General features: G+C 53.1%; 1 protein-coding gene across 3 annotated transcripts in view; it reads left to right on the forward strand.

The window, feature by feature from the left end:
• The window catches only part of ABCC6 (ATP binding cassette subfamily C member 6), a 59,486-nt gene extending 34,900 nt beyond the window's left edge, over window positions 1-24,586 (forward strand). For all 3 annotated transcript variants that reach the window (XM_023616266.2, XM_070230950.1, XM_070230951.1), the window contains 12 exons: window positions 905-980; window positions 2,761-2,881; window positions 4,593-4,800; window positions 9,955-10,265; window positions 12,001-12,200; window positions 14,517-14,643; window positions 15,549-15,650; window positions 16,582-16,728; window positions 18,565-18,723; window positions 18,809-18,975; window positions 20,933-21,127; window positions 21,439-24,586. In XM_023616266.2, the coding sequence (XP_023472034.2) occupies window positions 905-980; window positions 2,761-2,881; window positions 4,593-4,800; window positions 9,955-10,265; window positions 12,001-12,200; window positions 14,517-14,643; window positions 15,549-15,650; window positions 16,582-16,728; window positions 18,565-18,723; window positions 18,809-18,975; window positions 20,933-21,127; window positions 21,439-21,547 (1,922 nt within the window). In that variant the 3' untranslated portion in view covers window positions 21,548-24,586. The remainder of the gene's footprint in view (window positions 1-904; window positions 981-2,760; window positions 2,882-4,592; window positions 4,801-9,954; window positions 10,266-12,000; window positions 12,201-14,516; window positions 14,644-15,548; window positions 15,651-16,581; window positions 16,729-18,564; window positions 18,724-18,808; window positions 18,976-20,932; window positions 21,128-21,438) is intronic.
• Window positions 24,587-26,663: the final 2,077 nt, after the last annotated feature.

The following is a 26,663-nucleotide window of genomic DNA, read 5'->3' on the forward strand; positions in this document are numbered from 1 at the left end:
CCAGGAGGCCCCGACATGCCAGCGAGGGCCGCTGAGCATCCAGAGAAGGCAGTGCCCCCTGGAAGAAGGACAGTGTCCTGGAAGCGGAGTTGCCGATCCCAGCTGGCCCACATGCATGATAAAGATCAGCCCGTGCACCTCACGTACATTCACTCACTTAATTATCACAGTGACCTCCTGAGGTCACTACTGTAATTACCCCCATTTTACAGAGGAAGGAACTGAGGCCCAGAAGTTAGGGAACTGGCCCGAGGTGACGTGGCTTATGAGTGGCACCGCTGGGGTTTGAACCTCAGCCACGGGGCCCCAGAGCACGTGGGTTTTCATCACCAGCCTGTACACGGCCCCTCTGTGACAAAGCAAGGACTCACGGCCGGGTGCCCCTTGTCCCTTCTGAAAACGTCTGTCGAGCACTGGCCCTCCCTGCCGAAAACCCTAAGTGTTGATTCACGGGGGCGGCGGGGGGGCCACCCTGGAGCTTGGAGATGGAACCACCCAGCCTGGGGGGTGGTCACGGGGCAGGTCCTTCCTCGGGGAGAGGACATTCGAGGTGGGGTGGGAGTTAGCCAGAAAGAACATTCTGGGTACAGTGAACTGCTCATGCGAGGCTGTCGGGGGAACCCGGAGCATCTTGATTTTGTACGGTGTTTACTGATGTTTTCCAGCCCCAAGTTCATAGCAGATACTCGATTATATTTGCTGAATGAATGAATGAGTGAGTGAATGAACGAATGAATAATGTTCCTGGAAGAACCCGGGGAGGATTGGGAGAGGTTGCGGGAGGCAGATCAGAGGAAGGGGATGCTCAGATGAGTTAAGGCCTTCCAGCCGGTGGGTGGCAAAGCCAGCAACCCGACCCTGAGGTACTGACCCCCGTTGTGACGAGACACCCTTGACTTTGCAGAAACAGAGCCTGTGAGCGGTGGTGAGCATCCCAGAGGCTCCCCTGGAGGCAGGAGGCCTGTGGGTGGACCAGAGAGGTGAGTTCGCCGTGGTGCTGAGCACAGGGAGGGCCCTTGCTGAGGCTGCAGCAGGGCTACTGGTCACCTGCATCTCAGGCAGGCAGGGGGCAGCCGAAACTGTTATGCATTCAGTCCCTGCCCGATACCCACCAGGGGACTCAGCTGCGGGAAATTCACCAGCAACTATTTGACAATCAAATGGCCAAATTGGTTAAGCCCCCAGATGTCCTGTTCACAGAATGACCAGTTTGCCCTCAAATGTGATGAGTGCCTTAATGTTTGTCAGATGGTCTCATTGCTCAGTGGGGCAGGGCTGGGTCCCAAGAAAAGTCCTTTCTGTAGTTGTTAATGACCATGCCTGGCCCTGTCATTCACGCTTGGACAGGATTGCCATGCACAGTGCTTGAGTCTACACACATGGCGTCACTTGGGGCTGCTGAGAGCACGTGGTGGGGGGCATCGCCCGGAGGAGGCCCCCTGTCCCCTTCTCTCTAGCCCCCTCCAGCCAGGCCACAGCTGGACTCACTGTGGGGCTGTCCGCAGTAGAGGGACCCGGCCACACGGTGCTCTCCCTTGTTTCGGAACGTGACCTTGTAAAACAGAAAACAACAGACCACTGGGCACCAGGCAGCGTGAGCCTAAGTGCCAGCTGTTGGGAGAGAGCAGGGGGACATCGAGGGGTGTCGGTGCCTGGGGGGAAGATGAGGTTGGACACAGCCCCTCCCCGTCCCAGCTAGCCACCCAGAGCACTCCCGGGCCACCCACTGCACTGTCCCACTCGTCCTCACAGCGCACAAGAACCCTAAGTAAGATCAGATAGACAGATATGGAGATAGAGAGAGAGATAGATGGAAATGGATGGATAGATAGATAGAAAGATGATGGATGGATAGATTGATAGATGATTGATTGACAGATGATGGATATATAGATGATAGAGAGACAAATAGATATAGATAGATGAATATATGGATAGATGATAGATAAATGTAGATAGATAGATCCAGATAGATGACAGGATGATAAATGATGGATGGATAAATGATAGGTTGCTTGGTAGATAGATAGATATAGATAGATAAATGATTGGTGGAAGGATAGATGACAGATTGGTTGGTAGATAGATGATAGATTGATGGATGGATAGATAAGTGATTTGATTGATAAAGAGATAGCGAAAAAGAGATAGATGAATGAATATATAGATAGGTGATAGATTGATAACTGATGGATGGATAGATGATAGATAGACAGACACACATAGATTATCCCCATTTTACAGCTGAGGAAACTGAGGCACAGAGAGGGTAAGTCAGCTGCCCCTGATTGCACGGTTAGCAGATGGCAGTTCACATTTAGGGTTAAGTCGGCCCACTCAGCCACAGAGGAAAGGAACATTCCAGAAGTCTTCAACGTCTGAACTGTGCAAAATTAACATCCTGCCAAGCTGGACTAAGAAACTTGAGGGTAAACAGCAGGGGCTAATGGCAGTAAAGCTTAGGCCAAAATGAAAACCAAGTTGCACAGTTGGGTGAATCAGCTCATTTCGTGAAATGGCTTTGGAAGGACAGGAGTGCTCGACTCTGAGATAACAGACAGCGTCTAGCTGGGCGCCACCGAGGGAGGGGGTGGGCCCCGCACCTACTGGGTGCTCAGTATGTTAGTTGAATGAATGAACAAATGAATGAGTGGAGAATGTACCCCAGAGCTCAGTGGCTCCCAGTGGCCATGAGGCTTGGGCACACACACCCCATGGAAGGAGACACTGATTTGTGCTTATTTGACCTCTAAATGACAGGTCCAGGAAGATAGTCCCTGAGAAGGACAGCACCAGCTCAGAGGCCCAGACGTGGGTTCCCCCAGATAACCCTGAGGGGGCAGGACGGCCAACAGGAGAGGACAGCGTGCGGTATGGCAGGGTAACCGCCAGATGCTCCCTCCCCTCCACACCCACTGCCACTGCCACTCCCGGGGGCTCAAGACCTCCCACCAGATACAGCACTGGGGCGGGGGAGACTCACCTTTATTGAACACCTACTATGTGCCGAGTCAGGTGCTAGACGATTCATGTTTCTTAATGCTCACAACCACCCTAAAATTAGATGAGGATAGCGTCATCTTAGAGATGAAGAAACTGAGGTCCTCAAGAGTTCAGAGACTTGTCTGTGTTCCCACAGCTAACCAGCGACCAACCTGGGACTCAAATCTAGGTCAGTCCGAATCTGAAGCTTGTACTGTTTCTTTCCTTCTATGCTACTGTGTCCACCCATCCACCCACCCTTCCACCCACCTACCAACTCATTCATTCATCCATCCACCCACTTTTCCACCCACCCTGTCCATCCTACTCACCCATCCGCCTACCTACCTATGCACCCACCCATCCATCTACTCACCCATCTATTTACTCATCCATCAACCCACCCATCCATCCACCCATCATCCATCTACCCACCCATCCATCCACCCATCCATCCATCTATCCATCATCCATCTACCCACCCATCCATCCACCCATCCATCCATCTACCCATCACCCTTCTACCCACCCATCCATCCACCCACCCATCTATTTACTCATCCATCCACCCTTCCATCCATCTTTTCGCTCACCTATCCGCCCACCCTCCTACAGATCCACTTATTTATTCATCTATCTATCCATTCATTCCTCCATTCGCCCAACCACCCATCATCCCACGCAACTTTCCACCCACTCCGCCACCCAGCAAATATTTACAGAGCCCCCATTATGTGCCAGGCAAAGTCTCTGCCCCCATGGAGGTTGCATGCTAGTGGGGAGAGACAGGCAGCACACAATTAGGCTAATAAGCAAAGTAATATCAGATAATGATAAATGCTATAAAGGAAATAAAGAAGGGCAATGAGATGGAGACCAACCGAGGGTTGGGGGCCTGCTTGCATAGGATGCTCCAGGGGTGGCATTGGACCTGAGCCCTGAAGGATGTGAAGGAACCAGCCGTGGAGAGAGCAGGGGGAAGCACATTCTGGGCAGAGGGAACAGCAGGTGCAAAGGCTCTGAGGTGGAAGGGAGTTTAGGGTGCCAGAGAAAAGAAAGAAATCCCACGAGGCTGGCAGATAGTGAGTAGGGGGTAGGCTGGGAGGTGGACTAGAAGTCTGGAATTTCTTCCAAGAGCAAGAGAAAGCCATGGCAGGGCAGCGCCAGCAAGGTGGGGTCAGGTCGATGTTTTCAGAAGTTCCCTCTGGCTGCAGCTGTGTGGAGAACTTCAGATTAGTAGGAGCCGGATTTTAAGCAAGTGGCTTAACCTCTCTGTGCCTCAGTTTCCTTATCTGTCAGGTGGGCATTATCGTGAGGGTAGAGACACATGCCTGTCCCGTAGTAGGTGTTCAATAAATCACTCCAAAGCAGGAAAGTGCCACAGCCATGAAGGCTCCTGGGCGTCCTGGGGGTCCCCCAGAGGAAGGGGGTCCTGAGGTCAGCTGGGCCAGTAGGGGGGATGGTGCCCCAGGTGGGAGGGGCTGAGAGGACCTGTGAGGTCTCCCTGGTGGCTCCGTCTTCCCCGTTGGCGGGTTTGGGGAGCCTCACCTGGCCCTGCCCCGCCCCCGGGCCCTCTCTGCCCGCCTGCATCTCCCCTGTGTGTGCTCCAGGTGAAGGCCGCCATGTACCTGACCTACCTCCGGGCCGTGGGCACCCCACTCTGCCTCTACGCGCTTTTCCTCTTCCTCTGCCAGCAAGTGGCCTCCTTCTGCCGCGGCTACTGGCTGAGCCTGTGGGCGGACGACCCCACGGTGGGCGGGCGGCAGACGCAGACGGCCCTGCGGGGCTGGGTCTTCGGGCTGCTGGGCTGTCTCCAAGGTACCCTCGCCTGCCCGCCTCAGCCTCCATCATTCCCGCTCCCATCTCTGGCTCGCCCCGTCCTCCTAGAACATCTGTGCAAGCATCCTGGGTCCAAGCACGGACTGGCATCCTTAAGGTGGGGCCGAGGGGAGTGGGGGACACAGCACATCCCTCCTTCTCTGGAACCTGTGAGTCTCTCCCAGCCTCATCGGCAAAGGCAGAATCTTGGCCCCCAGGTCTTGGGACAGCTGAGCCCTTAGGTGGGGACAGACAGGGCGGGTCAGTGGACTCGGACCCTCCCCCCACACAGAGGCAGCTCCAGGGCCTGACCGCCGGTGACTGCCAGCATCCCCACCCCAGTGTCCCACGCTGCTGCCACTCCCCCACCCCAAACGTCCAGACGAGCTGGACCTCTGCCCTCACGTCGCCACCAGCATCACCTCACAGCTTTTAGTCCTTTTTTAAAAAACATTCATTTTTTTAGAGTTGTTTTAGTTTGCAGCAAAATTGAGCAGAGAGTAAAGAGATTTCCCATTGCCCCTCCATCCCCACACGTGCACAGCCTCCCGCATTATCAACGTCCCCCCACCAGAGTGGGACATTTGTTACGACTGATGGACCCGCACTGATGCGTCCTAGCCACCTAAAGCCCACGGCTTACATCAGGCTTTGCTCTTGGTGTTGGACAGCCTGTGGGTTTGGACCAATGGATGATGACATGTATCCACCACTATAGATCATCCAGAATACTTTCACTGCCCTAAACGTCCGTGTGTTCCATCTGGTCATCCTCCCTCCCCTCGGACCCCCGGAAGCCACTGGTCATTGTCCTGTGTCCACGTTTTGTCTTTTCCAGAATGTCATAGTTGGCGTCATACAGTCTGGAGCCTTTTCAGACTGGCGTCTTTCACTTACTAACATGCATTTAAGGTTCCTGTGTGTCTTCTCATGGCTTCCTTGCTCATTTCTTTCGAGCACTGAATAATATCTCAATGCCTGGAGGTACCACAGCTTATTTTCCCCATTCACCTACTGCAGGTCATATTGGTTGCCTCCAGGTTTGCCATTATGAATAAACCTGCTGTAAACACATGTGGGCAGGGTTTTGTGTAGACATAAGTTTTCAGCTCCTTTGGATAAATACCAAGGGGCGCAATCGCTGGATCGTATGGTAAGAATGTGTGTTTCGTTTTGTAAGACGCCACCACACTGTCTTACAGCATGGCTGTACCATGTTGCATTCCCGCCAGCAATGAATGAGCATTCCTGTTGCTCCATGTCCTCACCGGCTTTTGGTGTTGTCAGTGTTCTGGATTTTGGCCGTTCTAATAGTTGTGTAGTGGTATCTCACGGTTGTTTTAATTTGCATTTCCCTGATGACATGTGATGTGGAGCATCTTTCCCTGTGCCTTTTTTTTCCATCTCTGTATCTTTGTCTGTTACATTCTTTGCCCCATTTTTCAGTTGGGTTGTCTATTTTCTTATTGTTGAGTTTAAGAGTTCTTTGTATATTTTGGATCACAGTCCTTTATCAGATGATATCAAAGTTTTGCAAATATGTCTCCCCAGTCTGTGGCTTGTCTTCTCATTCTCTTGACAGCGTCTTTCACCAAGCAAAAGTTTTTTATTTTAATGAAGTCCGTCTTATCAATTATTTCTTTTACGCCCCGTGTTCTTGCTGTTGCATCTGAAAAGTCATCGCCGTATCCAAGGTCATCTGGGTTTTCTCCTACGTCATCTTCTAGGAGTTTTATAGTCGTAGGTTTTACGTTTATGTCTGTGATCCATTTTGGTTTAGTTATAAGGTCTGTTTCTAGATTCTTTTTTTTTTTTGCGTGTGGATGTCCAGTTGTTCCAGCGCCATTGGTTGAAGAGACTCTCTTTGCTCTGTTATTTCGCCTTTGCTCCTTTGTCAAAGATCAGTTGACTATATTGATGACTATTTCTGGGCTCTCCATTCTGTTCCATCCATCTATCTGTCTGTTCTTTCACAAATCCCACTGTCTTGATTCCTGTAGCTTTATAGTAAGCCTTGAATTTAGGTAGGGCCGTTCCTCCGACTTTGTTCTTCTCCTTCTATATTGAGTTGGCTATTCTGGGTCTGTATAAACTTTACAATCAGTTTGTCAGTGTCCAAAAAATAACTTGCCGCGATTTTGATTGGGATTGCAGTGAATCTGTTGATCAAGTGGGAAAGAACTGACATCTTGACAACACTGCGTCTTCCTGTCTATGAACATGGAATATCTCTCCATCTAGTTCTTTGATTTCATTCATCAGAATTTTGTCGTTCTCCTCATATAGATCTTGTCCTTATTTTGTTAGATTTATACCTAAGGATTTCATTTTTGAGGGGTGCTAATGTGAATGGTATTATGTTTTTTAATTTCAAATTCCACTTGTTCATTGCTGATATATCGGAAAGCGATTGATGTTTGCATGTTAACCTTGCATCCTAAAACCTTGCAATAATTGCTTATTAGTTTCAGGAGTTTTTTTGTCAGTTATTTCTGATTTTCTACATAGACAGTCATGTGATGTGCAAACAAATGCCGTTTCATTTCTCCCTTTCCGCTCTGTATACCTTTTATTTCCTTTTCTTATTTTTATTGCATTAGCTACGACTTTCAGTAGGATGTTGAAAAGAAGTGAGGGGACATCCTTGCCTTGTTCCTGAGCTTAGTGGGAGAGCATCATTCTCACCATTAAGTTAGCCATAGGTTTTATGTAGACGTTCTTCGCTAAGTTGAGGAAATTCTCCTCTATTCCTAGTTTACTGAAAGTTTTTTTTTTTTTAATCATGAATGGGTGTCGCGTCTTGTCAAATGCTTTTCCTGCATACGATCATGTGATTTTTCTTCTTTAGCCAGTCAATGTGATGGGTTACATTAATTGATGTTCAAATATTGAACCAGCCTTGCATACCTGTGATAAATCCCATTTGCTCATAGTGTATAATTCTTTTTATACATTGTTGGATTTAATTCACTAATATTTTGTTGAGGATTTTTGCATCTACGTTCAAGAGAGAGATTGGTCTGGAGTTTTCTTTTCTTGTGATGTTTTGCCTGGTTTTGCTATTAGGGTGATGCTGGCCTCACAGAGTGGGTTAGGAATTATTCCCTCTGCTCCTGACCTCTGAGAGAGATTGTAGAGAATTGGTATAATTTCTCCTTCAATGTTTGGTAGAATTCTCCAGTAAACTTTCTGTTTTGGGAGGTTATTAATTGTTGATTCAATTTCTTTAATATTTATGGACCCATTCGGATTATCTGTGTTGTCTTGTGTGAGTTTGGGTAGATTGTGTCTTTCAAGGAATCAGTTCATTTCTCCTAGGTCATCACATTTGTGGTCATAGAGTAATTCCTAGTATTGCTTTATTATCCTTTTAATATCCATATGATCTGTAGTGATGTCCCCCCTTTTATTTCTGATATTAGTAGTTTGTGTCCCCCCTCTTTTTTTCCTAGTTAGCCTGGCTAAAGGTTTATCAATTTTATTGATCTTTTCAAAGAACCAGTTTTTGTTTTCATTGATTTTCTGTTTTTCAATTTCATTTATTTTTACTCTAATTGTTATTGTTTCTTTTCTTCTGCTTTTTTGGATTTATTTGCTCTTCTGTTTCTGTTTTCCTAAGGTGGAAGCTTAGATGATTGACTTTAGATCTTTCTTTTTTTCTAATGTATGCATTCAATGATATACATTTTCCTCTAAGCCCTGCTTTGACGGCTTTCCATAAATTTTGATAAGTTGTGTTTTTATTTTCATTTAGTTCAAACTGTTTTTAAATTTATCTTGAGATTTCTTCTTTGACCCATGAGTTACTTAGAAACATGTTATTTAATCTTCAAGTATTTTGGGGATTTTCCAGCTGTCTTTCTAGTTCAATTCCATTGTGGTCTGAGAATAGACATTTTATGGTTTCTGCTTTTTTAAGTTTGTTAAGGTAGGATTTATGGCCCAGAATGTGGTCTATCTTGGTGAATGTCCCATGTGAGTTTGAAAAGAATTTATATTCTGCTGCTGTTTTTGGATGAAGTTGTCTATTGATGTCCATTATATCCAGTCGATTGATGGCGTTGTGTTAAACCATGTCCTTACTGCTTTTCTGTAATGCCCCTCCTTACCCCTGACAATTTTTCTTACTGTGAAGGCTGCTCTATCTGAAATTAACATAGCTACTAACTACATAGCTATAGCATGCTAAGTATATAACTATATGGCTCAAACTAGTTTAAGCAACAACTGAATTTATTAGCTTATGAGACTGGAATCCATTAGTAACTGGCTTCAGGTATGGCTGGATCCAGGGGTCCAACTGTGGCTGTCAGAATGGCTTCATTTTCTCCCTCTGTGATAGCTTCCTATCCAGGCAGGCTTCTCCCCCAGTGGTTAGATGGTATCCCACAGCTCCAGCTTGACCACCTCAAAAAACAGAGCATGTCTTTTCCAAAAGTTCTAGCAAAGTCCTAGTCTCTCTCATTGGCCCAACTTGGGTCATGTGTTCATCCCTGAACCAGTCGCAGTGGTTTGGACTGGCCAGGGATGAAATTTGCCCCACCTGGAGCCAGGTAGTGAAGTTAGCCCTATTCCAAGCACCTAGGTTGGCATGGGGAGGAAGGAGGTATCTTAGTTTCCGAGGGCTGCCAGAAAACAGATTACCACAAACCAGGTAGCTGGAGAGAAATTTATCCTTCCACAGTTCTGAAGCCGGAAGTCCGAAATCAGGGTGTCAGCAGGAAGGGTTCCTCCTGAGGGCCCCTCTCCTGGCTTCTCGTGGTGGCTGGGGGTCCTCAGCATCCTTGGCTTGTGGTGCATCATGCCAGTCTCTGCCTCCATCTTCACATCACCTCCTTCTCTGCATCTCTGTGTGTCTTCTCCTCTGATAAAGACTCAAGTCATTGGATCTAGGACCCACCCTGAATCCAAGATGATCTTGTCTCAAGATCTTTAACTAATAACGTCTGCAAAGACACTATTTTCAAATAAGGTCATGTTCTGAGATCCTGGGTGGACGTGAACTGGGGAGGGGACGCTCCAGGGTGATGCCATCAAGGGATAGTCAGGGTGGCCAGATCATAAGAGGGCACCACAGGGCGGTGGTGGGGACCTGCCCAAGACCCCACAGGAGGCTCCCCAGCCCTCACGCTCTGACCCTCTCTCTCTGCCCAGCCATCGGGCTGTTTGCCTCCATGGCCACAGTGCTCCTGGGGGGCATCCGGGCATCCAGGCTGCTCTTCCAGAGGCTCCTGTGGGACGTGGCGCGGTCACCCATCAGCTTCTTTGAGCAGACGCCCGTGGGGAACCTGCTGGCCCGCTTCTCCAAGGAGACAGACATAGTGGATGTGGACATCCCAGACAAATTCCGGTCCTTGCTGGTCTACGCCTTTGGACTCCTGGAGGTCAGCCTGGTGGTGACGGTAGCGACACCGGCGGCTGTCCTGGTCCTCCTGCCCCTGCTGCTCCTCTACGCCGGGTTTCAGGTACGGAGAGGTTGGGGCGGCTCCTGGGGCCAGCGGAGGTCACCTCAGCCGGTCCCCTGTCTCTGGGCAGGACAGTATAAGAGGCGGAGACACCACAGTCTAGCACCTGTGCTCATCTCTGTGTCCCCAGTGTTCACAGCCAAGTTCTTAATATCTGACGTTTTATCCTGCGGCTGCCGAAATCAGCTTCCTCATCTTTCTCCAATTATCTGGAAGCCAAGAAGGCAGTGCAAACTCTCAAAGACTGTTATGTTAGGCTAGACTCTTTCTGTCGCCAGAGGCAGGGACCAGCTTACATGAGCTGAAACAAAAGAACAGAGTTTCACGGCCTACGCTCCCAGGGTGCAGTGGGCCAGCTGTCACCGGGCCCTGGTCACTCGCTCCATCTCTTCACTCAGGGGTTCTCGGAGTGTGGTCCCCGACCAGCAGCATCAGCATCACTGGGGGCTAGTTAGAAATGCACATTCTCAGGGCCCCGCCCAAGACCTGCTGACTCAGACGCTATGGAGGGGGGCCGAGAAATCTGGGTTTAATCGAACCCTCCAGGTAACTCTGATGCATGCTGTTTGAGGAACACTGGCTCAGCTTGGCTTGGCCTAATTTTGCACACACTCTCTTTCCAGGGGGCCCTCACGGCATCGCACCTTAGCAACCCCCGCACAAAGAAAGCTTGCCTGCAGCTCAGCATTCGTATATCAGTCCCAGGGAAGATGCTGATGGGCCCTTGATGAGCCTTGCGTTCACCCCTGAGCTAATTACTGTGACCAGAGGAATCGCTTACTCTGATTGGCGGGGCTGTGTGGTGCCACCACCCCCACGGTCAGGTCCCATGATTGACAGCACCCCCCTGCCCCGGCTCCCGGAAATCAGAAGTAGAAAAAACATGGTGGTCAGACAAAAACCATGGCCCCCGCTGGCCCCCACCACCAGCCCAGGTCTTCTCTCTGTCCTCTTGACTTGGGGGAGGGACTGCTCCACCGAAAGCCTGGGAGTCAGGCAGAAGTGGGTTTGAATCCAGGCCCCGCCGCTTGGTGTCTGCAGAGGCCTGAACCAGCGGCTTCATCCCTCTGAGCCTCAGGTGTCCTGTCAACCGCGACGGACACTAAGGTCCACCTCACAATTACTCAGATCCTATTTGTCAACAGCGTGGCACACAGCCCGGGCGTTCACAAACATGAGTTCCTCTCTGGCCGCCAGTACACACAGTCTGCAACCTCAAACCAAATAGCAACACATATTATCTGTGCATCACTGTGTTCCCAGCACGTGGCATGGAACCCTCGCGTGAAATGAACAGACTCGACTCGGCCAACGGCTGTCCTTGCCCCTGAGGGTTTTGTTCCCGCAGTGACTGGCCATAAGTGAAACAGGCGGCCTTAGAGCTGGGAATGAGAACTTCACACTTCACTAGTGGTTTCTCGATCCTGACAGTCCATTAGAATCAGGCTCTTTAAAAATACCAAGGTCCAAATGACACCACCAAGGATTCGGGTTCAATAGTTGTAGGGTGGGGGCATTGGAGGTTTTTGAAGCATCCCAGGTGATTTTAAAAAGAACCATGGAATTCTGATTCTGCAAGGAAGTTGGAGCCCAGAGAGGGGAAGCAACTGGCCTGAGGTCACACAGCAAGCTGGAAATAGAGCCTGATCCATGACCCTGTACTTGCGGCTCCCTGTGCTCCTCAAACCACCTCTCTGTGTCTGTGCCTTCTCCCTCCCCATCTGTCCCACCCCAGAGCCTGTACGTGGCCACCTCGTGCCAGCTCAGACGCCTGGAGACGACCAGGCATGCGTTCGTGTGTTCCCACGTGGCCGAGACGTTCCAGGGCAGCGCGGTGGTCAGGGCCTTCCGGGCCCAGGGCCCCTTTGTGGCTCAGAATGACGCACACGTGGATGAGACCCAGAGGGTCAGTTTCCCGCAGCTGGTGGCAGACAGGTAGGAAGGGGGCAGAGAAGAGCCTGTAACGCGTCTGTGTCCCCAGAGAGTGAGCCCTAAGGACATACTGTGTGGCCAGAGAGGTCAAACGGCCTGGCCAAGGTCACACAGCAAGTCAGGGATGAAACTGAGGCTAGATCCCACAGGTGCGTTTGGCTCACACCGTGCGCAGGTGGAAACTGGCCTGAGGGCTCCCCAACCGCAGGTGGGCAGGAGGCACAGATGTCAGCAAAAGGGACGCAGCCTCTGTTGCCAGGCCACTGGGCCCGCCTCTGTTGCCTTGGTGACAAGCAGCTACATAAGCATCCTCAGCCTGCAGTACTAAGCGAGAACAAGAACATAAGCTCTGAGCTCAGATAGACATAGGTTCAAAGACCAGTTCTGCAAGTCTGCAGCTGGGCGATCTTAGGCAAGTTACCTAACCTCTCTGAACCTCATCAGCCAAACTGGGATTGTGCTCATGGAGTGGCTGTAAGGATTGAATAGATACACTCATAGCTATTACTGTAACATGCTTACTACAGGCCCAGCACAGTTCTGAGCACTCTACATGAATGAATTTATTTAATCCTATTAACAATCCCACAGGCAGAGACTGTTTTTAGACGATGAATCTTAGGCACAGAGAGATTTAGGAACCTGCCCAAGGCCACACAGCAAATACACAGTGGAGTCAGGATTTGAGTCCAGGCAGCCTGGTTCCAGTGTGTGGAGAGGGTCCATGTACACAATAGGTACTCCACAAATGTGAATACTTTTCTCCATCTGCCCAGGTCCCTGGCCAGCTGGGGCTGTCAGGGCAGTGTCTCAATTCTATATGCCTTCTGGATGACCCACTCTGCCCCTTCCTGGGGTCCTGGCCTGGGGAGGAGGGGCCTTCTGAACATTTAGAAAGCAGCTACTGGGCCCGGCCCGGTGGCATGGTGGTTAAGTTCATGTGCTCCACTTTGGTGGCCTGGGGTTCCTGGGCGAGGACCTACATACCGCTCATCAGGCCACGCTGTGGCGGCATCCCACACAGAAAATAAAGATGTTAGCTCAGCGACACTCTTCCTCAAGCAAAAAGAGGAAGATTGGCAACAGATGTTAGTGCAGGGCCAATCTTCCTCACCAAAAAAAAAAAAAAGAAAATAGCTACTACATGCAAGGCTCAGTGATGTCCATGCTCTCTATGGTGTATGTCATTAATCCTCTCAACCATCATGAGCCAGGTGTGACTTCATTCTACAGATGGGTAAGCTGGCATTCAGAGAAGGAAGGGACTCTCCCCAGGTCAGCCGTCCAGGAAGTGGCAGACCCTCGTGGGGGCGGGTCTGAGTTTGTAATTCACTTGTTAGTTGGTTCACTAAAAAGCACGGCCTGTTGGAAAGGGTCTGTGCTTTCTGGAATCAGTCAGGCAGAGGTGGCTTCAGATCACTGTTTGTCACGTGGATGGACCTAGGCGAGGACCTACCCCTTCTGAGCCTGTGTCCTCATCCGCCAGGCGGGGACAACACCACCCGCATTGTTGGGGTTGTCAGGAGGACTAGATGTCATGGGTAGTACAGCCTAAAGCTCCCTGAAGACAGGCATTTTTATCTGTTTGCTTCCTGGCTGTGTCCCCAGCACCTCCAACATGCGAGACACACAGTAGGTGCTTCATGTATGTTGAATGAATGAATGAATGCATGGTGGAGTGGGAATTCCATAAAAGGGGCGTGCATTCATCCATCCGTCCCATATATATATGTTGAGCACCTGCTATGTGCTGGGTCCCTTGCTGGGTGCTGGAGACAGAGTCGTGAACGAGACAAAGTCGCCGCCCTCAGGAAGCTCACGATCTACCGATGGAGCCTGCTAGTCAGTGACCGATGAAATGGTTTAGTTATCGACAGGGAGAGCTGCCGTGAAGGAAGTTCTCAGGGATGCGTTAGAGAGGAAGGAGGAGCAGTCTGGGAAGGCTCTCTGAGGAGGTGAGGTTTAAGCTGACTTGTGCATGAAGGTGAGATGTTGGCTGCGTGAAGATGGAGGTCGGGTTCAGGCAGGGAGAACACAAGGAGACATGGCCTGGCATCTCCCAGGGACAGAGAGGTCGCAGCGCAGCAAAGCTTTGCTTGAGCATCTTGCATGTCCCGGGCCCTGAGCTGCGACCAGTGAGGCAGGACAGCGCCAATCTCCCCCACCCACTGTTGGGTGGGGCCTGAGGGTGGAGGAGACCATCGCCAGGTCCCCCGTGGGTACTGAAGCCGGCACGTTGGCCAGTCCTTGTGCCCAGAGAAGTGGGTCCCGCGGATGAGGCCCCTCGCCGACCCTGCTGTTACCTGCCTCCCCTCGCAGGTGGCTCGCTGCCAACATGGAGCTCCTGGGCAACGGGCTCGTGTTTGCGGCCGCCACGTGCGCTGTGCTGAGCAAGGGCCATCTCAGCGCCGGCCTCGTGGGCTTCTCTGTCTCCACCGCCCTCCAGGTACTCCCGACACCCCAACTGGGCTCTGGGGCGCGGGCAGGATGGAGGCCCACAGACCCCTGCCAGTGGGACCTGCAAGGACTCGAGTCCAAATGACCAGTGTGGCTCCCCAAGAGCCGAGGCTGGACCCGGGCCGGAGTCCTCCCTCTCGGAGCCTCCGCGTGCCCATCTGAAAATCGGGGCAGTAATCCCGTCCCTCCGGACGCTGGAAAGACTAGCGAGATGGAGCGCACAGAGGACCTTTCCAGCACTGTGTTAACTTTTTGTTAACTATAGATAACGATGTTTAATGTCAGGTCATGACATCTATAGAGAAAAAAGTATGTAAGTAGCAGTCACGAGGAAGGAGGCGTTGTCGTCAGAGCTTCACGAATATTAACTCGTAATCCTGCCCACAACCCCATCAGGGGTGCTATGACTGTCCCCGTTTTACGGCCCAGGCAGCTAAGCTTGAGGATGATTAATGCCGGGTGGGAGGATGGTGCGTGATGGGGAAGGCCTCTCCGAGGACGGGCTCGTGAGCTGCGGCCTGAAGCAAGTGAGGGAGGCAAGGAGGGGAAGCCGGGAGCTCTTCCGGTGTGTTAGAGGAACAGGAAGGTGGCGTGGCTGGAGATTGTGGGCGAGGGCGAGAGTGGAGGGAAATGAGGTGGGGAGACTGGAGGAGGCAGGGCACGTGGGTCCTGGCGAGGAGGCTGGTGATGCTCCAGGTGTGATGCGCAGTCGCTGGAGGCCCAGCCCCTTGGGAAAGTGCTCAGATGGCAGTCAGCTGGCCTGGGTCCTGCTGGGTGTTTGGGAGGGCCACACCCCCCTCTCTGGTCCTGCCTCCCGGCCCCTGCCTAAGGGCACTGATGCAAGCCTGTGGGGTGGTCTTGCTGAAGCAGCCGGAGGTGTCTTCTCCCCCCCAGGTGACCCAGACGCTGCAGTGGGCTGTTCGAAGCTGGACAGACCTGGAGAACAGCATCGTGTCGGTGGAGCGCATGAAGGACTACGTCCGGACGCCCAAGGAGGTGATGGGTGGGAGATGAGGGCGGTGGACCCAGGTCGACATCTGCCGCGGACTTTGGAGCCCCCACCACTGTCGGCAGGAGTCACAGGCGGGAGGCAGTCAGGATTAAGAGCCTGGGGTCTGGAGCCAGGTCAAATCCGGTTCCTTGGCTTCCTAGCTTGGGCAAAGCAGGTCACTCTCTGAGTGACAGGCGACCATGAGTCACAGTAATGCAATGGCAACGTAATAGTAACATGATAGCAACATTACAGAAACATGACAGCAGCGTGATAGCAACATTACAGAAACATGACAGCAGCATCACAGGGACAGAAGAGCAACATAGCAGAACGTAACAGCGCTGGGCCTCCTGGGAGGGCCATATGAGAGCCGCCATAAGGGACGTCGTACCACCGTCTGGCACGCAGTAACTCTCAAAACGTGTCCACTGCTCTTATTAGCCCCACTTCACAGATGGGGAAACCAAGGCTCAAGGGCGTGGGGTGACCTGTTCAAGGTCACAGGAATAGCGAATGGCCGCATTGGTCTCCCCACTGCACCGTCGTCACCTCTTCCCCAAGACAAAGCAGAGTGTCTGCTCCTACTAGAGGAAGAGAGGATATTATTTGACAATTAACAGTGGCTCATAATAATAATAGATATATAATTATTAATCTGAATGCAATATAAATTGTTATATATTAATATAATAAAAAATAATAGATGTCAAGAGTAGCCAGCACCATCATTATTTTCACAATACTGGATATTATTTGTTTTTAGCCTTGCTATGTTCTGTGCCCTCTCTCATTTAATCCCATAACAACCCCAGAAAAATAGCAGGAAATATGCCCATTTTACAGAAGAGGAAACTGAGGCTCAGAGAGGGGGGGCTCCTTTGTGAGGAGCCCGGGAGGAAGGCAGCTGTGACCCAGTGTCCCCTCCCGCCCCAGGCCCCCTGGAGGCTGCCGTCCTGCACCACCCGGCCACCCTGGCCTCACGGCGGACAGATCGAGTTCCGGAACTTTGGGCTGAGACATCGACCTGAGCTCCCGCTGGCCGTGCGGGGCGTGTCCTTCAAGATCCACGCGGGAGAGAAGGTGAGTGGCTCGCCCACAACGTCCTCCTCTTGGAGGCCAGGCCACAGGGGGGCCGGAGAGACATCAGGTCCACGCCAGGCTGGGCATCACCCCAGGGTCCAGGCCCTGAGGGCCAGCTGCCTCCTTCACGTCCCCACCTCAGGTGCCCCAGTCTTCAAACCCACCACACCCTAAACTGAACTTGGCATCTTCCCCAAACCTGCTCCATCTTCGTGAAACCCACCTGCCCACCCACCTCGGTGTCCCAGCTGAGAGGGTGTCTCCCCGACTTCCTTCCTTCTCCTTTCTCTAGCATTAGTTGAACACCTACTGTGTACCAGGCAGAGTGCTAAGTGCTCCACAGGCATCATCCAGTGTGCGTGGGCTCAGTTCCTCACTCTACCATGAGTGACCTTGGGCCAGTCAACTCATGTCTTGGGCTCAGTTTTCCCAGCTGTAAAATGGGACTAATAATGCCAGCCTCCTAGAGGTGTTGTGAAGTTTAACTGAGTTAATACACATAAAGTGCCTGGAACAGTGCCTGGCACAGAGCAGGCGCGGCAGAAATGTTTACCAATGCTTTCGTTCATTATCATTTGCATTTTTACTCTGAGGACAACCCTAGGAGGTAGGTGCCGGGTTTAGCCTTTACAGTTTCACAGATGCCTGGGTCAGGCCTTTTCGTTGAGTCCTTCCTCTCCCTCCCCACCCAGTGACACTTCCTGCCCGCCCTCCCCTAGGCTGCTCCAGGCCCCCGCCTGAGCCCCCAGCCTCCCGCGTCACCACCTCCGATCTGTTCTCCTGTGATCTTTATTTAAGCACGTCATTCCCCTGCTCGAGACCATCCACCTGCTCCCAGCCAATGCCCTGCCCAGCTCTCCACTTCACTTGTCGCCCGGCCAGGGCTAGCCAACATCGTGGGGCAGCTGTCTCTGGGCCAGGGGGCCACATGGTCTCCCCTCAGGGACCGTACAGGCTGGCACTTGGTGTGGTTTACCTGGAATCTCCCCCCTCCCCGAACTCCTACTCATCCTTCAAGATTCCACTCAAGTATCCCCTCCTCCATGAAGCCTTCTTGGATTTGGATTACCCCATCAGCCCCCCCCCCCCACATCCCAGGCAGCAAGAACAGTACCTCCTTGCTCACCTCCATTGCTACAGGTCTGGAGGTTGATTACAGAGTGCTGCTCCTCACACTGGGTTAAAATTCAGTTTACTTAGTTGCAGTATTCCCAAGACCAGACGAGTGAGCCCTGGGGAACAGGGGCTTTTTAAATTCTGTATTCCTGGTGCGTAAAAGAGTGCCTGTCATACGCCCCCCACCACGTGTCAGACATTGAGAATGCAACAGTAAAGACTGGGGAAGGATGGGCATGGATAAAAAGATGGGCAGATGGATGGAAGGATGAGGGAGGGGTGGAAGGATGAGAGGTGGATGGAAGGATAGGAGTGTGACTGCGAGGATGGGTGGAAGGAAGGATGGGGGCAGATGGAAGGATGGGGGTATGAATGGAAGGAAGGATGAGGGATGATGGGGGGTGTGGCTGGAAGGATGGGGGAAGAATGAAGGATGGAGGAACAGAAGGAAGGGTAGGGGAATTGATGGAAAGATGGGAGAGATGCATCAGGGTGAGGAGAAGACAGAGCAGAACATACAGACAGAAGGTTGGATGGATACACGGAAAGATGAACAGGTGGAAGGATGGATGCTCAAAGGATGATGGATGGACGGATGGTTCTTGGGTGCAGGGGAAACATCTCACAAGTTGATGCCTAGGAACCCTCTAGGCTGTGGCCGGCCTGCCTTCTTCTGGCCTTGCCTGGTCAGAATGGCCCTGCCCTCTTCTCCCCTGGCAGGTGGGCATCGTTGGCAGGACAGGGGCTGGAAAGTCCTCCCTGGCTGGGGGCCTGCTGCGGCTGGTGGAGGCAGCTGAGGGCGGGGTCTGGATCGATGGGGTCCCCATCACCTGCGTGGGGCTGCACACACTGAGGTCCAAGATCACCATCATCCCCCAGGTGAGGCCAGGGGGACCCCGGGGGGGGGGGCAGAGGTGGGAGGCGTGGCTGAGCCCGGCTCTGACCCACTGCCCCTCCCGGCCAGGACCCCATCCTGTTCCCCGGCTCTCTGCGGATGAACCTCGACATGCTGCACGAGCACACAGACGAAGCCATCTGGGCCACCTTGGAGACGGTGCAGCTCCGAGCCTTGGTGGCCAGCCTGCCCGGCCAGCTGCAGTACGAGTGTGCGGACCAAGGCGACGACCTGAGGTAGGGTCGCCCCAGCACAGCCAGGACCTGGGGGTGCTCTGGGGAGAGGCGAGTGTGGCCAAGGCTCCCCCCAGGGTCGTCTGCCTCCCCCATAGGATTATTGACCCCATTCTATTCATAATCCCATCTGAGTCCCGGGCCTTATCAGCAATTTCAAACTCCAGCACAGTCTCTGAATACCAAGTTTCTTTTTCCTAAATTCAGTTTCTAAATTTATTTGGTGGCAAAACCCAACCTCAACTGACACGAGGATACTTAGAGTCTTTCTTTATCCCCCTCAGTATTTATTTTGCTACAAAAATATTGTGTTTGATATTGGGCACTAACCCCCTTCCATCCATCTCTCATGCTTTCTTCCACTCCATCCTATCCATCCCTCATCCTTCCTTCCATCCATCTGCCCATCTTTTTATCCAACCCCATGCTCCCTGGAGGTGTCAAGTAGCATATGGTGTATGCTTTTTTAAGAAATTTGTAATTGTGATAAAATACACATAAAAATCAGTGTCTTAACCATTCGTAAGTGTACAGTTCAGGAGCACTAAGTACATTCCCATTGTTGTGCAACCAATTCCCGAACTTTTTCATCTTGCAGAACTGAGACTATGCCCCATTAAAACAACGCTTCTCTGCTTCCCCTCCCCCCAGCCCCTGGGTACCACAATTCTACTTGCTGTTTCTCTGAGTTTGATGACTCTAGGTATTTCACGTAAATGGAACCACACAGTGTTTGTCCTTTTGTGACTGGCTTCTTTCACTTAGCAAAATGTCCTCAAGGTTCATCACGCTGTAGCAGGTGTCCAAATTCCCTCCCTTTTTAAGGCTGAATAACATTCCATGGTACGGATGGACCACACTTTCCCCATCCATTGATGGACACTTGGGTTATTTCTACCCTTTGGCTACTGTGAATAGTGCTGCTGTGAACCTTGTTGTACAGGTGTATGACTTTTAAAAAATCAAGACATTCTGGACCCTACACCCCGTGTGCCCTCAAGAGTGTTCAAGTGAGAGTGTGAGGGTGGGAAGGTTTCCACGGACTTAGAGAGGTGGTGTAGCTCGGCGGCTAAAAGCATAGACAAGCTTCACATCCAGGCTGCGCCACTTACCAGTTATAGGACCTTGAGCAGGTTATTAATCTCCTCTGCCTCAGTTTCCTCATCTGTAAAATGGGAGTAATAGTAGCTCCCTGCCTGTGCGAGGATTGAGTGAGTTCGACGCGTCAAGTTGTTGAAACAATGCCTGGCATATAAGAAACAAGAAATACTTATTTTAATCCTCAAAGCTGTACCCTCACTAACCCCATCTGACAGAGTTGGAATCTGAGGCGTAAGGCTTGCCCAGGGCTGCCCAGCCCCTAAGGGGTGAGGCTGGAGCAAGGTCCAGGAGCCTGACCCCTGCACGGCCATCGTGGGTTCTGGTTCTCTATGGGGCTTACTGTGAGAGGAAGCTGAGTGTGGCAGGAAACAGCCCCAGACGCCCTTGGGTCTCCAGGCTCTGGGGTCTCACCGGCCGCGTGACCTTGCGCCTTCCTTCCTCGTCTGTTGGCTGGGGCCGCGTGACCTTGCGCCTTCCTTCCTCGTCTGTTGGTTGGAGTAAACCTTTCTGCATGCCCAGGGCTTCCTCTGTGACGGGCACCCCTGACCACTTTGATATGACTTCTCTTGTCCTCACACCCCAGTGAGGAAGGACTCATGAACGTACCTACTGTTGTGGTCTTGATGAGAATCGAGTCAATGTCTACACAGCCCTGAGGATGTGCCTGGCACATGGCAAAGACCAGAGAATTGACATGGAAATAGCCATGGCATAGATGGGGAAACTAAGGCACAGCCTAAAGTCACTTGGCTGGAAAATGGCAGGATGGGAATTCCTACCAGCTCTGTAGACCGAGGACCCCATGTGCGGGGACATGCAGACTCACACCCTCTTATTCCTCTGTCTGTCTTATCCCCAGTGTGGGCCAGAAACAGCTCCTGTGTCTGGCGCGCGCCCTTCTCCGGAAAACCCAGATCCTCATTCTGGACGAGGCCACGGCTGCCGTGGACCCAGGGACGGAGCTCCAGATGCAGGCGGCCCTGGGGAGCTGGTTTGCCCAGTGCACGGTGCTGCTCATCGCCCACCGCCTGCGCTCGGTCATGGACTGCGCCAGGTCAGCCCACCTCACGCAGCCGGGCCCCCGGGGCACCCCTGCAGCGGGGGAGGGAGGCGGCAGGGTTCAGAGCTGCAAGGGCCATGGAACGGATTGTCAAGTGCCCCTTGTACAGGTGGCAAGACTGACGCCCAGGGGGAAGGGACGAGCCCAGGGGCACCTGTCCAGCAGAGGCTTCCACCTACCTGGCTGGCAGTGTCAGGAAACTGCAGGAAGGCTGGACCCCCCAAGAGCAGACACGCTGGGCTCTCAGAGTGGCCCAGTGCTTGGGCTGGCGTCCAAATTGCTGCCCGGGTCTCTCTCCCCTGCAGGGTGCTGGTCATGGACAACGGGCAGGTGGCAGAGAGTGGCAGCCCAGCCCAGCTGCTGGCCCAGAAGGGCCTGTTTTACAGGCTGGCGCAGGAGTCAGGCCTGGTCTGAGCTGCGCTCCTCAACCCTCCTCCCACTGTGCCAACCTGGAGAGACTGCTCTGGAGATGCGTGTGCCCCGGGGGTCACCGGTGGCCCCACAGAGTCGAGTCTAGACCCCTCTCTGCTCTTTGGGAGGAAAATAGCAGAGGAAGTGGCCAAGGATCACAGAGCGAGGAGGACACAGCCACCCCCAGGTCGGCCTGACCAGACCTCATCCAGCCCCGTCCACCCTGGAGCCAGAGTCGACAGCGGCTCTCAGCCCTGGCCGCCCACTGGGCTCACCTGGGGACCTCAGAGTCCTGCCAGTGCGCAGGCTCCACCCCAGACCGAGGAAATCAGAACCGCTGGGGCCGGGGCAGTGGTGTGTGTACTTTTCACAAATGAACCCTTCTCCTTTGAGATGATTGTGGACTGACTAGCAGTTGTAAGAAATAATCCAGAGAGTTCCTGTGTACACTTTATCCGCTTCCCCCAAGAGGAACACCTTGAAAAATGATCGTACAGTAATAACCAGGATATTGACACGGGTGCAACCCACCGACCTTGTTCAGATCTCCTAGTTTTATTTGTACTCGTGTGTGTGTGTTTACTTCTGTGCAACTGTGTCACACGTCTGCATCCGCCACCACCGCTGGGATACTGAACGCGTCCATCACCACAAGGAGCCCTCGTGTTGCCATTTTGTACCCACACCCCCTCCCTGGGGACCCCCGCAACCACTGATGCGTTCTCCATGTTGGTCCGTATTTTTAAAGCTCCCCGTGTGATTCCAACGTGCAGCCAGGACTGCGAACCGCTGCTCTGCACCTCCACCCTCGTGCACGAGCTCCCAGGAGTGTCTTGTCTGGACTGATACACGAGCCACCGCTCACACCCAGAAAGGGCCTCCCAGGCGCGAGCACACGCTCAGCGCCAACTTCAGATCCGAAAGCGAGGAGCCAGGACTCCTCGGCCCCCACTGGGAGAATCTGCTCAGGACTCAGCACGGTTCATCTGTTTGTGTTCAAGACTGAATCTCAGCTTCTCGGGGAGCCCCAGCCAAAGTCGGGACACCCAGGCTGCTTCCTTTCACACTTTGGCTCCCCGGGGGGCTCTGTTGGGAGTCCGAGGTCAAGGGTGGCTGAAGGGCCAGCTCCGCTGTCCTAAGGCCAGTGCACAGGGCACCGCGTTGTCAGGCTCGTCTCTGCAGGCGGTCAGACTTCTATCACGGGCCTCTTGAAACCGGCTTCAGGCCCCAGGAAAGAGGAACTCGAGTGGAAAGTAGTTAAACCTGAGGTTACGCAGATGGAGCTGTAAAGGGCAGCAGGAGAAATGACACGACTCCCTGGGTCAGAACTTCACGCCGGCCCAGGGCTCCTCCCCGACCTCATGGCATTGCCGAAGGATGGAGGAAGTTAACACATGGAAGAGAGTTTGGAACCGAGCTGGGCAGTCCGTGCTCGGTGATGTTCGCTCTCCTTGTCAGTACCGCTGTTGTCTGCAGCACAGAAGGGCACAGACACCAGCGTTGTTTTAACCTCATCGTTATTGACATGTGGGGTGACAATTCTGGGTTGTGGGGCCGTTCTGTGCATCATAAGATGTTGAGCAGCATCCCTGGCCCCGACCCACCAGATGCCAGGAGCACCTTCAACCTCTAGTTGTGACAAAAACATTTCCAGATACTGCCAGATGTCCCCAGGGGGTCAAAATCACCCGGTTGAGTCCCGGGGCTAACCTGAGCCCCTGCCATCAATTATCCACCGATACTTGGGCGGTGGCTGTGCTGGAGTGTCAGGGGGGCCCTGTGCACACCCACCTGATTGCCAGGACCCGGGGCCTGCCTGCCTGTCCCAGCCAGGTCGTGGAGACATTCTGATGGTCCAAGCTGACAGAGGGCGTTCAGCCCAGAGTAATTTAAACCTGGATCTAATCGCAGCTTCTATCTCCGTTTGCCAAGATGTGCCAGAAGCTCATTCTGATACCTTCAAAATGGGGGAGGGGTCTGCCGCCCTGGCCTGCCCCCAGTCGTGCCTACAAAGTGCTGGCCCCACCATTACTAGCGATTACTAGCTCCATTCTGCAGATGAGGAAACTGAGGCTCGGAGAGTTGACATGACCTGCATGGTCACCCAGCTAGCAAGTGGCAGAGCGGGGATCTCTCCTGGGGCTAACCCCGACACCCGAGATGTCGTGTGGGGGGGTGTCTGTCCAACTTCGGAGCACGGGAAGGGACCAGACGCAGCACTTTTTCTGTCTGCATCTGAGCCAACTGACGTCCGGGCAGAGCAACCGCAGCACAGGCGGCAGCAGCTGTGTGTTTGGCAAGCTCCCTTGGGGTCCTTCCAAGGCCACAAGAGCTTCTTTCACGGAGGGCGATGCTTTGCCAGGGAGCAGAGTGTGGGTCCCGGGAGCCAGCGCCCGCTGACAAGGCTGCTGTTGGGCCCACACCACAGCTCCCTGGAGACCAGCTTGCAGGGCCATCCAGGCCATTAATCCCCATCGGGGGTTCCTGGCAGCAGGGCCTGGCAGCGGCGCGGAACACAGTTAGATGGAGGAAAGCTACCTACAGACATTCCTCCATCAGCGCCTGTCTCAGGAGGTCCTTTCACCTCAGCCCGTCCCCCTGGTCACTGCATTCATGCACGAAGTCCGCCTCTAAACGCTGCCACGGCCATTCCGTTACTCCTCACAGGGGAGGTTCTGTCATCCCGCACCTTACCAGGACGCTTTGATGAGGAAGGTGCTATCATTACGCCCCTTTTATAGACGAGAAAACTGAGAGAGAGCTTTTAGTAGGGATCTGAACCCAGCAGGTCTGGCTCCAGAGCCCATGTCCTAAGCACTGTGCCACACTGCCTCTCATCCACTTCTTTAGCTCTGGAACATCAGCTCGCTGCTAAGAGCCGAATTCCACTCTAGTATCCACCAGAAGGGAAGGAAACGGCTCCTTTCCTTCTTGAGCCGAAGGAAGTATGCATATGTATTCATGTGTGTTCACTGTTTTCCCCAGAACCTCACACAGTGCACAGCAAGTAGGAGGGTTCAATAAATGCTGAGCATGACCAAATGGATGGCTGGGTGCATGGATGGATACAGACGGATGGATGGATGGATGGGTGCATGGATGGATACAGACAGATGGATGGATAGATGGGTGGGTGGATGGATGGATTGGATGGGTGCATGGATGGATACAGACGGATGGATGGATGGGTGGGTGGGTGGATGGGTGGATGGGTGGATGGGTGGATGGATGGGTGGATAGATGGATGGGTGGGTGGATGGATGGATGGATACAAGGGTGGATGGATGGGTGGGTGGATAGATGGATGGATACAAGGGTGGATGGATGAATGGATATGGATAGATGGGTGGATGGATGGATACAAGGGTGGATGGATGGTTGGGTGCATGGATGGATACAGACAGATGGATGGATGGATGGGTGGGTGGATGGGTGGATGGATGGATGGGTGGATGGATAGATGGATGGATATAAGGGTGGATGGATGAATGGATATGGATAGATGGGTGGATGGATGGATACAAGGGTGGATGGATGGTTGGGTGGATGGATGAACAGGTAGATGGATGGATGGGTGAGTGACTGGGTGAGTAGGTGGACAGATGGATAAATAGATGGACAGATGGCTGGGTGGATGAATGGATGAACAGATCAACGGAGGAATGGCATCACTGTGTATGAAGGCATTCTGAGGGCCCAGTATGGTGCTGGATGCTTTACTCTGATCTGTTTCCATCCTCACAACCACCTGGCCAGGTGGATACAATGATCCCAGTTGCCCCAGTGAAGAAACCGTGGCTCCTAAAAGGCAAGCTCTAGAGGTCCCCGTGACTTCACATTTGGCCCAGGGTCCAGCACAGAGAGCTCAGTCTTACATCAAAGAATGCAGTCACTGAGCACAAGCTGTGTGCCCATGGTGCGCATTCAGCAAGGAATGAACCGATTAACCCCCTGCTCTCACAGAGCTGCCACGGTCAAACCAATAGAGAAAGGAGCAAGCCATGCTGATTCCAGGGGAAGAGGGATGACCCTGAGGCAGGACTGCGCCCGGCACGTTGGAAGAAGGGCAGGGAAGTGAGTGTGGCTGGAGAGGCCTGAGCAGTGGCCAGAGTGTGGAGCTGATGACAGCGCTGGCAGGAAGCCAGGTGGTGCAGGGCCTTGAGGCCGGGCTGGCTGCTTCCCCGAGATGGGGACCACAGGAGGGTCGTGACGTATGTTTTTATGGGATCACTGAGGCTGCTGGGGTGAGAACAGACTGGGTCGGGGGTGGGCTGGGGGCAGAAGCAGGGAGACCACTGAGTTGGCTGTCACAGGGAGATGAGGGACAGACAACGTGGCTGGGGCCAGCACGGCAGCAAAGGGAGGGGACGAGAAGTGGTCGGATCCTAGATGTTTTGGAGGAAGTCAACCGCATTTGCTGTAGGACCCGATATGGGGTGTGAGGATGAAGAATGAACAAGCAGCTCAACGCTGGGCATCAGACCCAACCCCCACTCGTCTCTGGCCCCGGGGATCCCTTCTCATACGGAGAGCTATGCAAAGCGCCGAGCCCAGGCCCTGGCACACAGTAGGTGCACAACAACGCCTACCTGCCCCTGTTCTTCCACGGCACCAAAGCGCTCACCTGGATGAGCAGATGTGCAGGTCCCCCACCTCGGTGCTTCTGCCTCCGCCCTCCTCCAGGCGATGCTGGCCGCTGCCTCCTGATCCTCAAGTGCACTGAACTTTAACCCAGCCCGAGATGTCTCCTGACACCCCACTGTCCCGCAATGCACACCCCAGGATCCGACCTGGGACTTTCACACCCGGGGTCAGGCTCTGCAACAGAAACACAACTCACGTCTAAAATCGACTCCCCTAGTCTCACTACCTCACTCCCCAGAACTCAGAAACCATGCAAATTACCGCAGGGAGAGAGACACCTCCCTCCCCAAGCTCCCCTGAGTTTCCCAGCTTCCTCTGTGGTTTGGTTGGGGCCACGTGACTAATTCTGGCCAAGGCGCTGTGAGTGGAACTGACTTGCGTCACTTCCGTTTTGAGACACGTACGAGAGGGAGTGGTCCACGTCCTCCCTTCCCCCGCTACGGTGACCTGGAAGCCAGCTCTTGAGATGACGTCC

The sequence above is a fragment of the Equus caballus genome, chromosome 13 (genome assembly GCF_041296265.1).
Source record: "Equus caballus isolate H_3958 breed thoroughbred chromosome 13, TB-T2T, whole genome shotgun sequence".
NCBI lineage: Eukaryota > Metazoa > Chordata > Mammalia > Perissodactyla > Equidae > Equus > Equus caballus.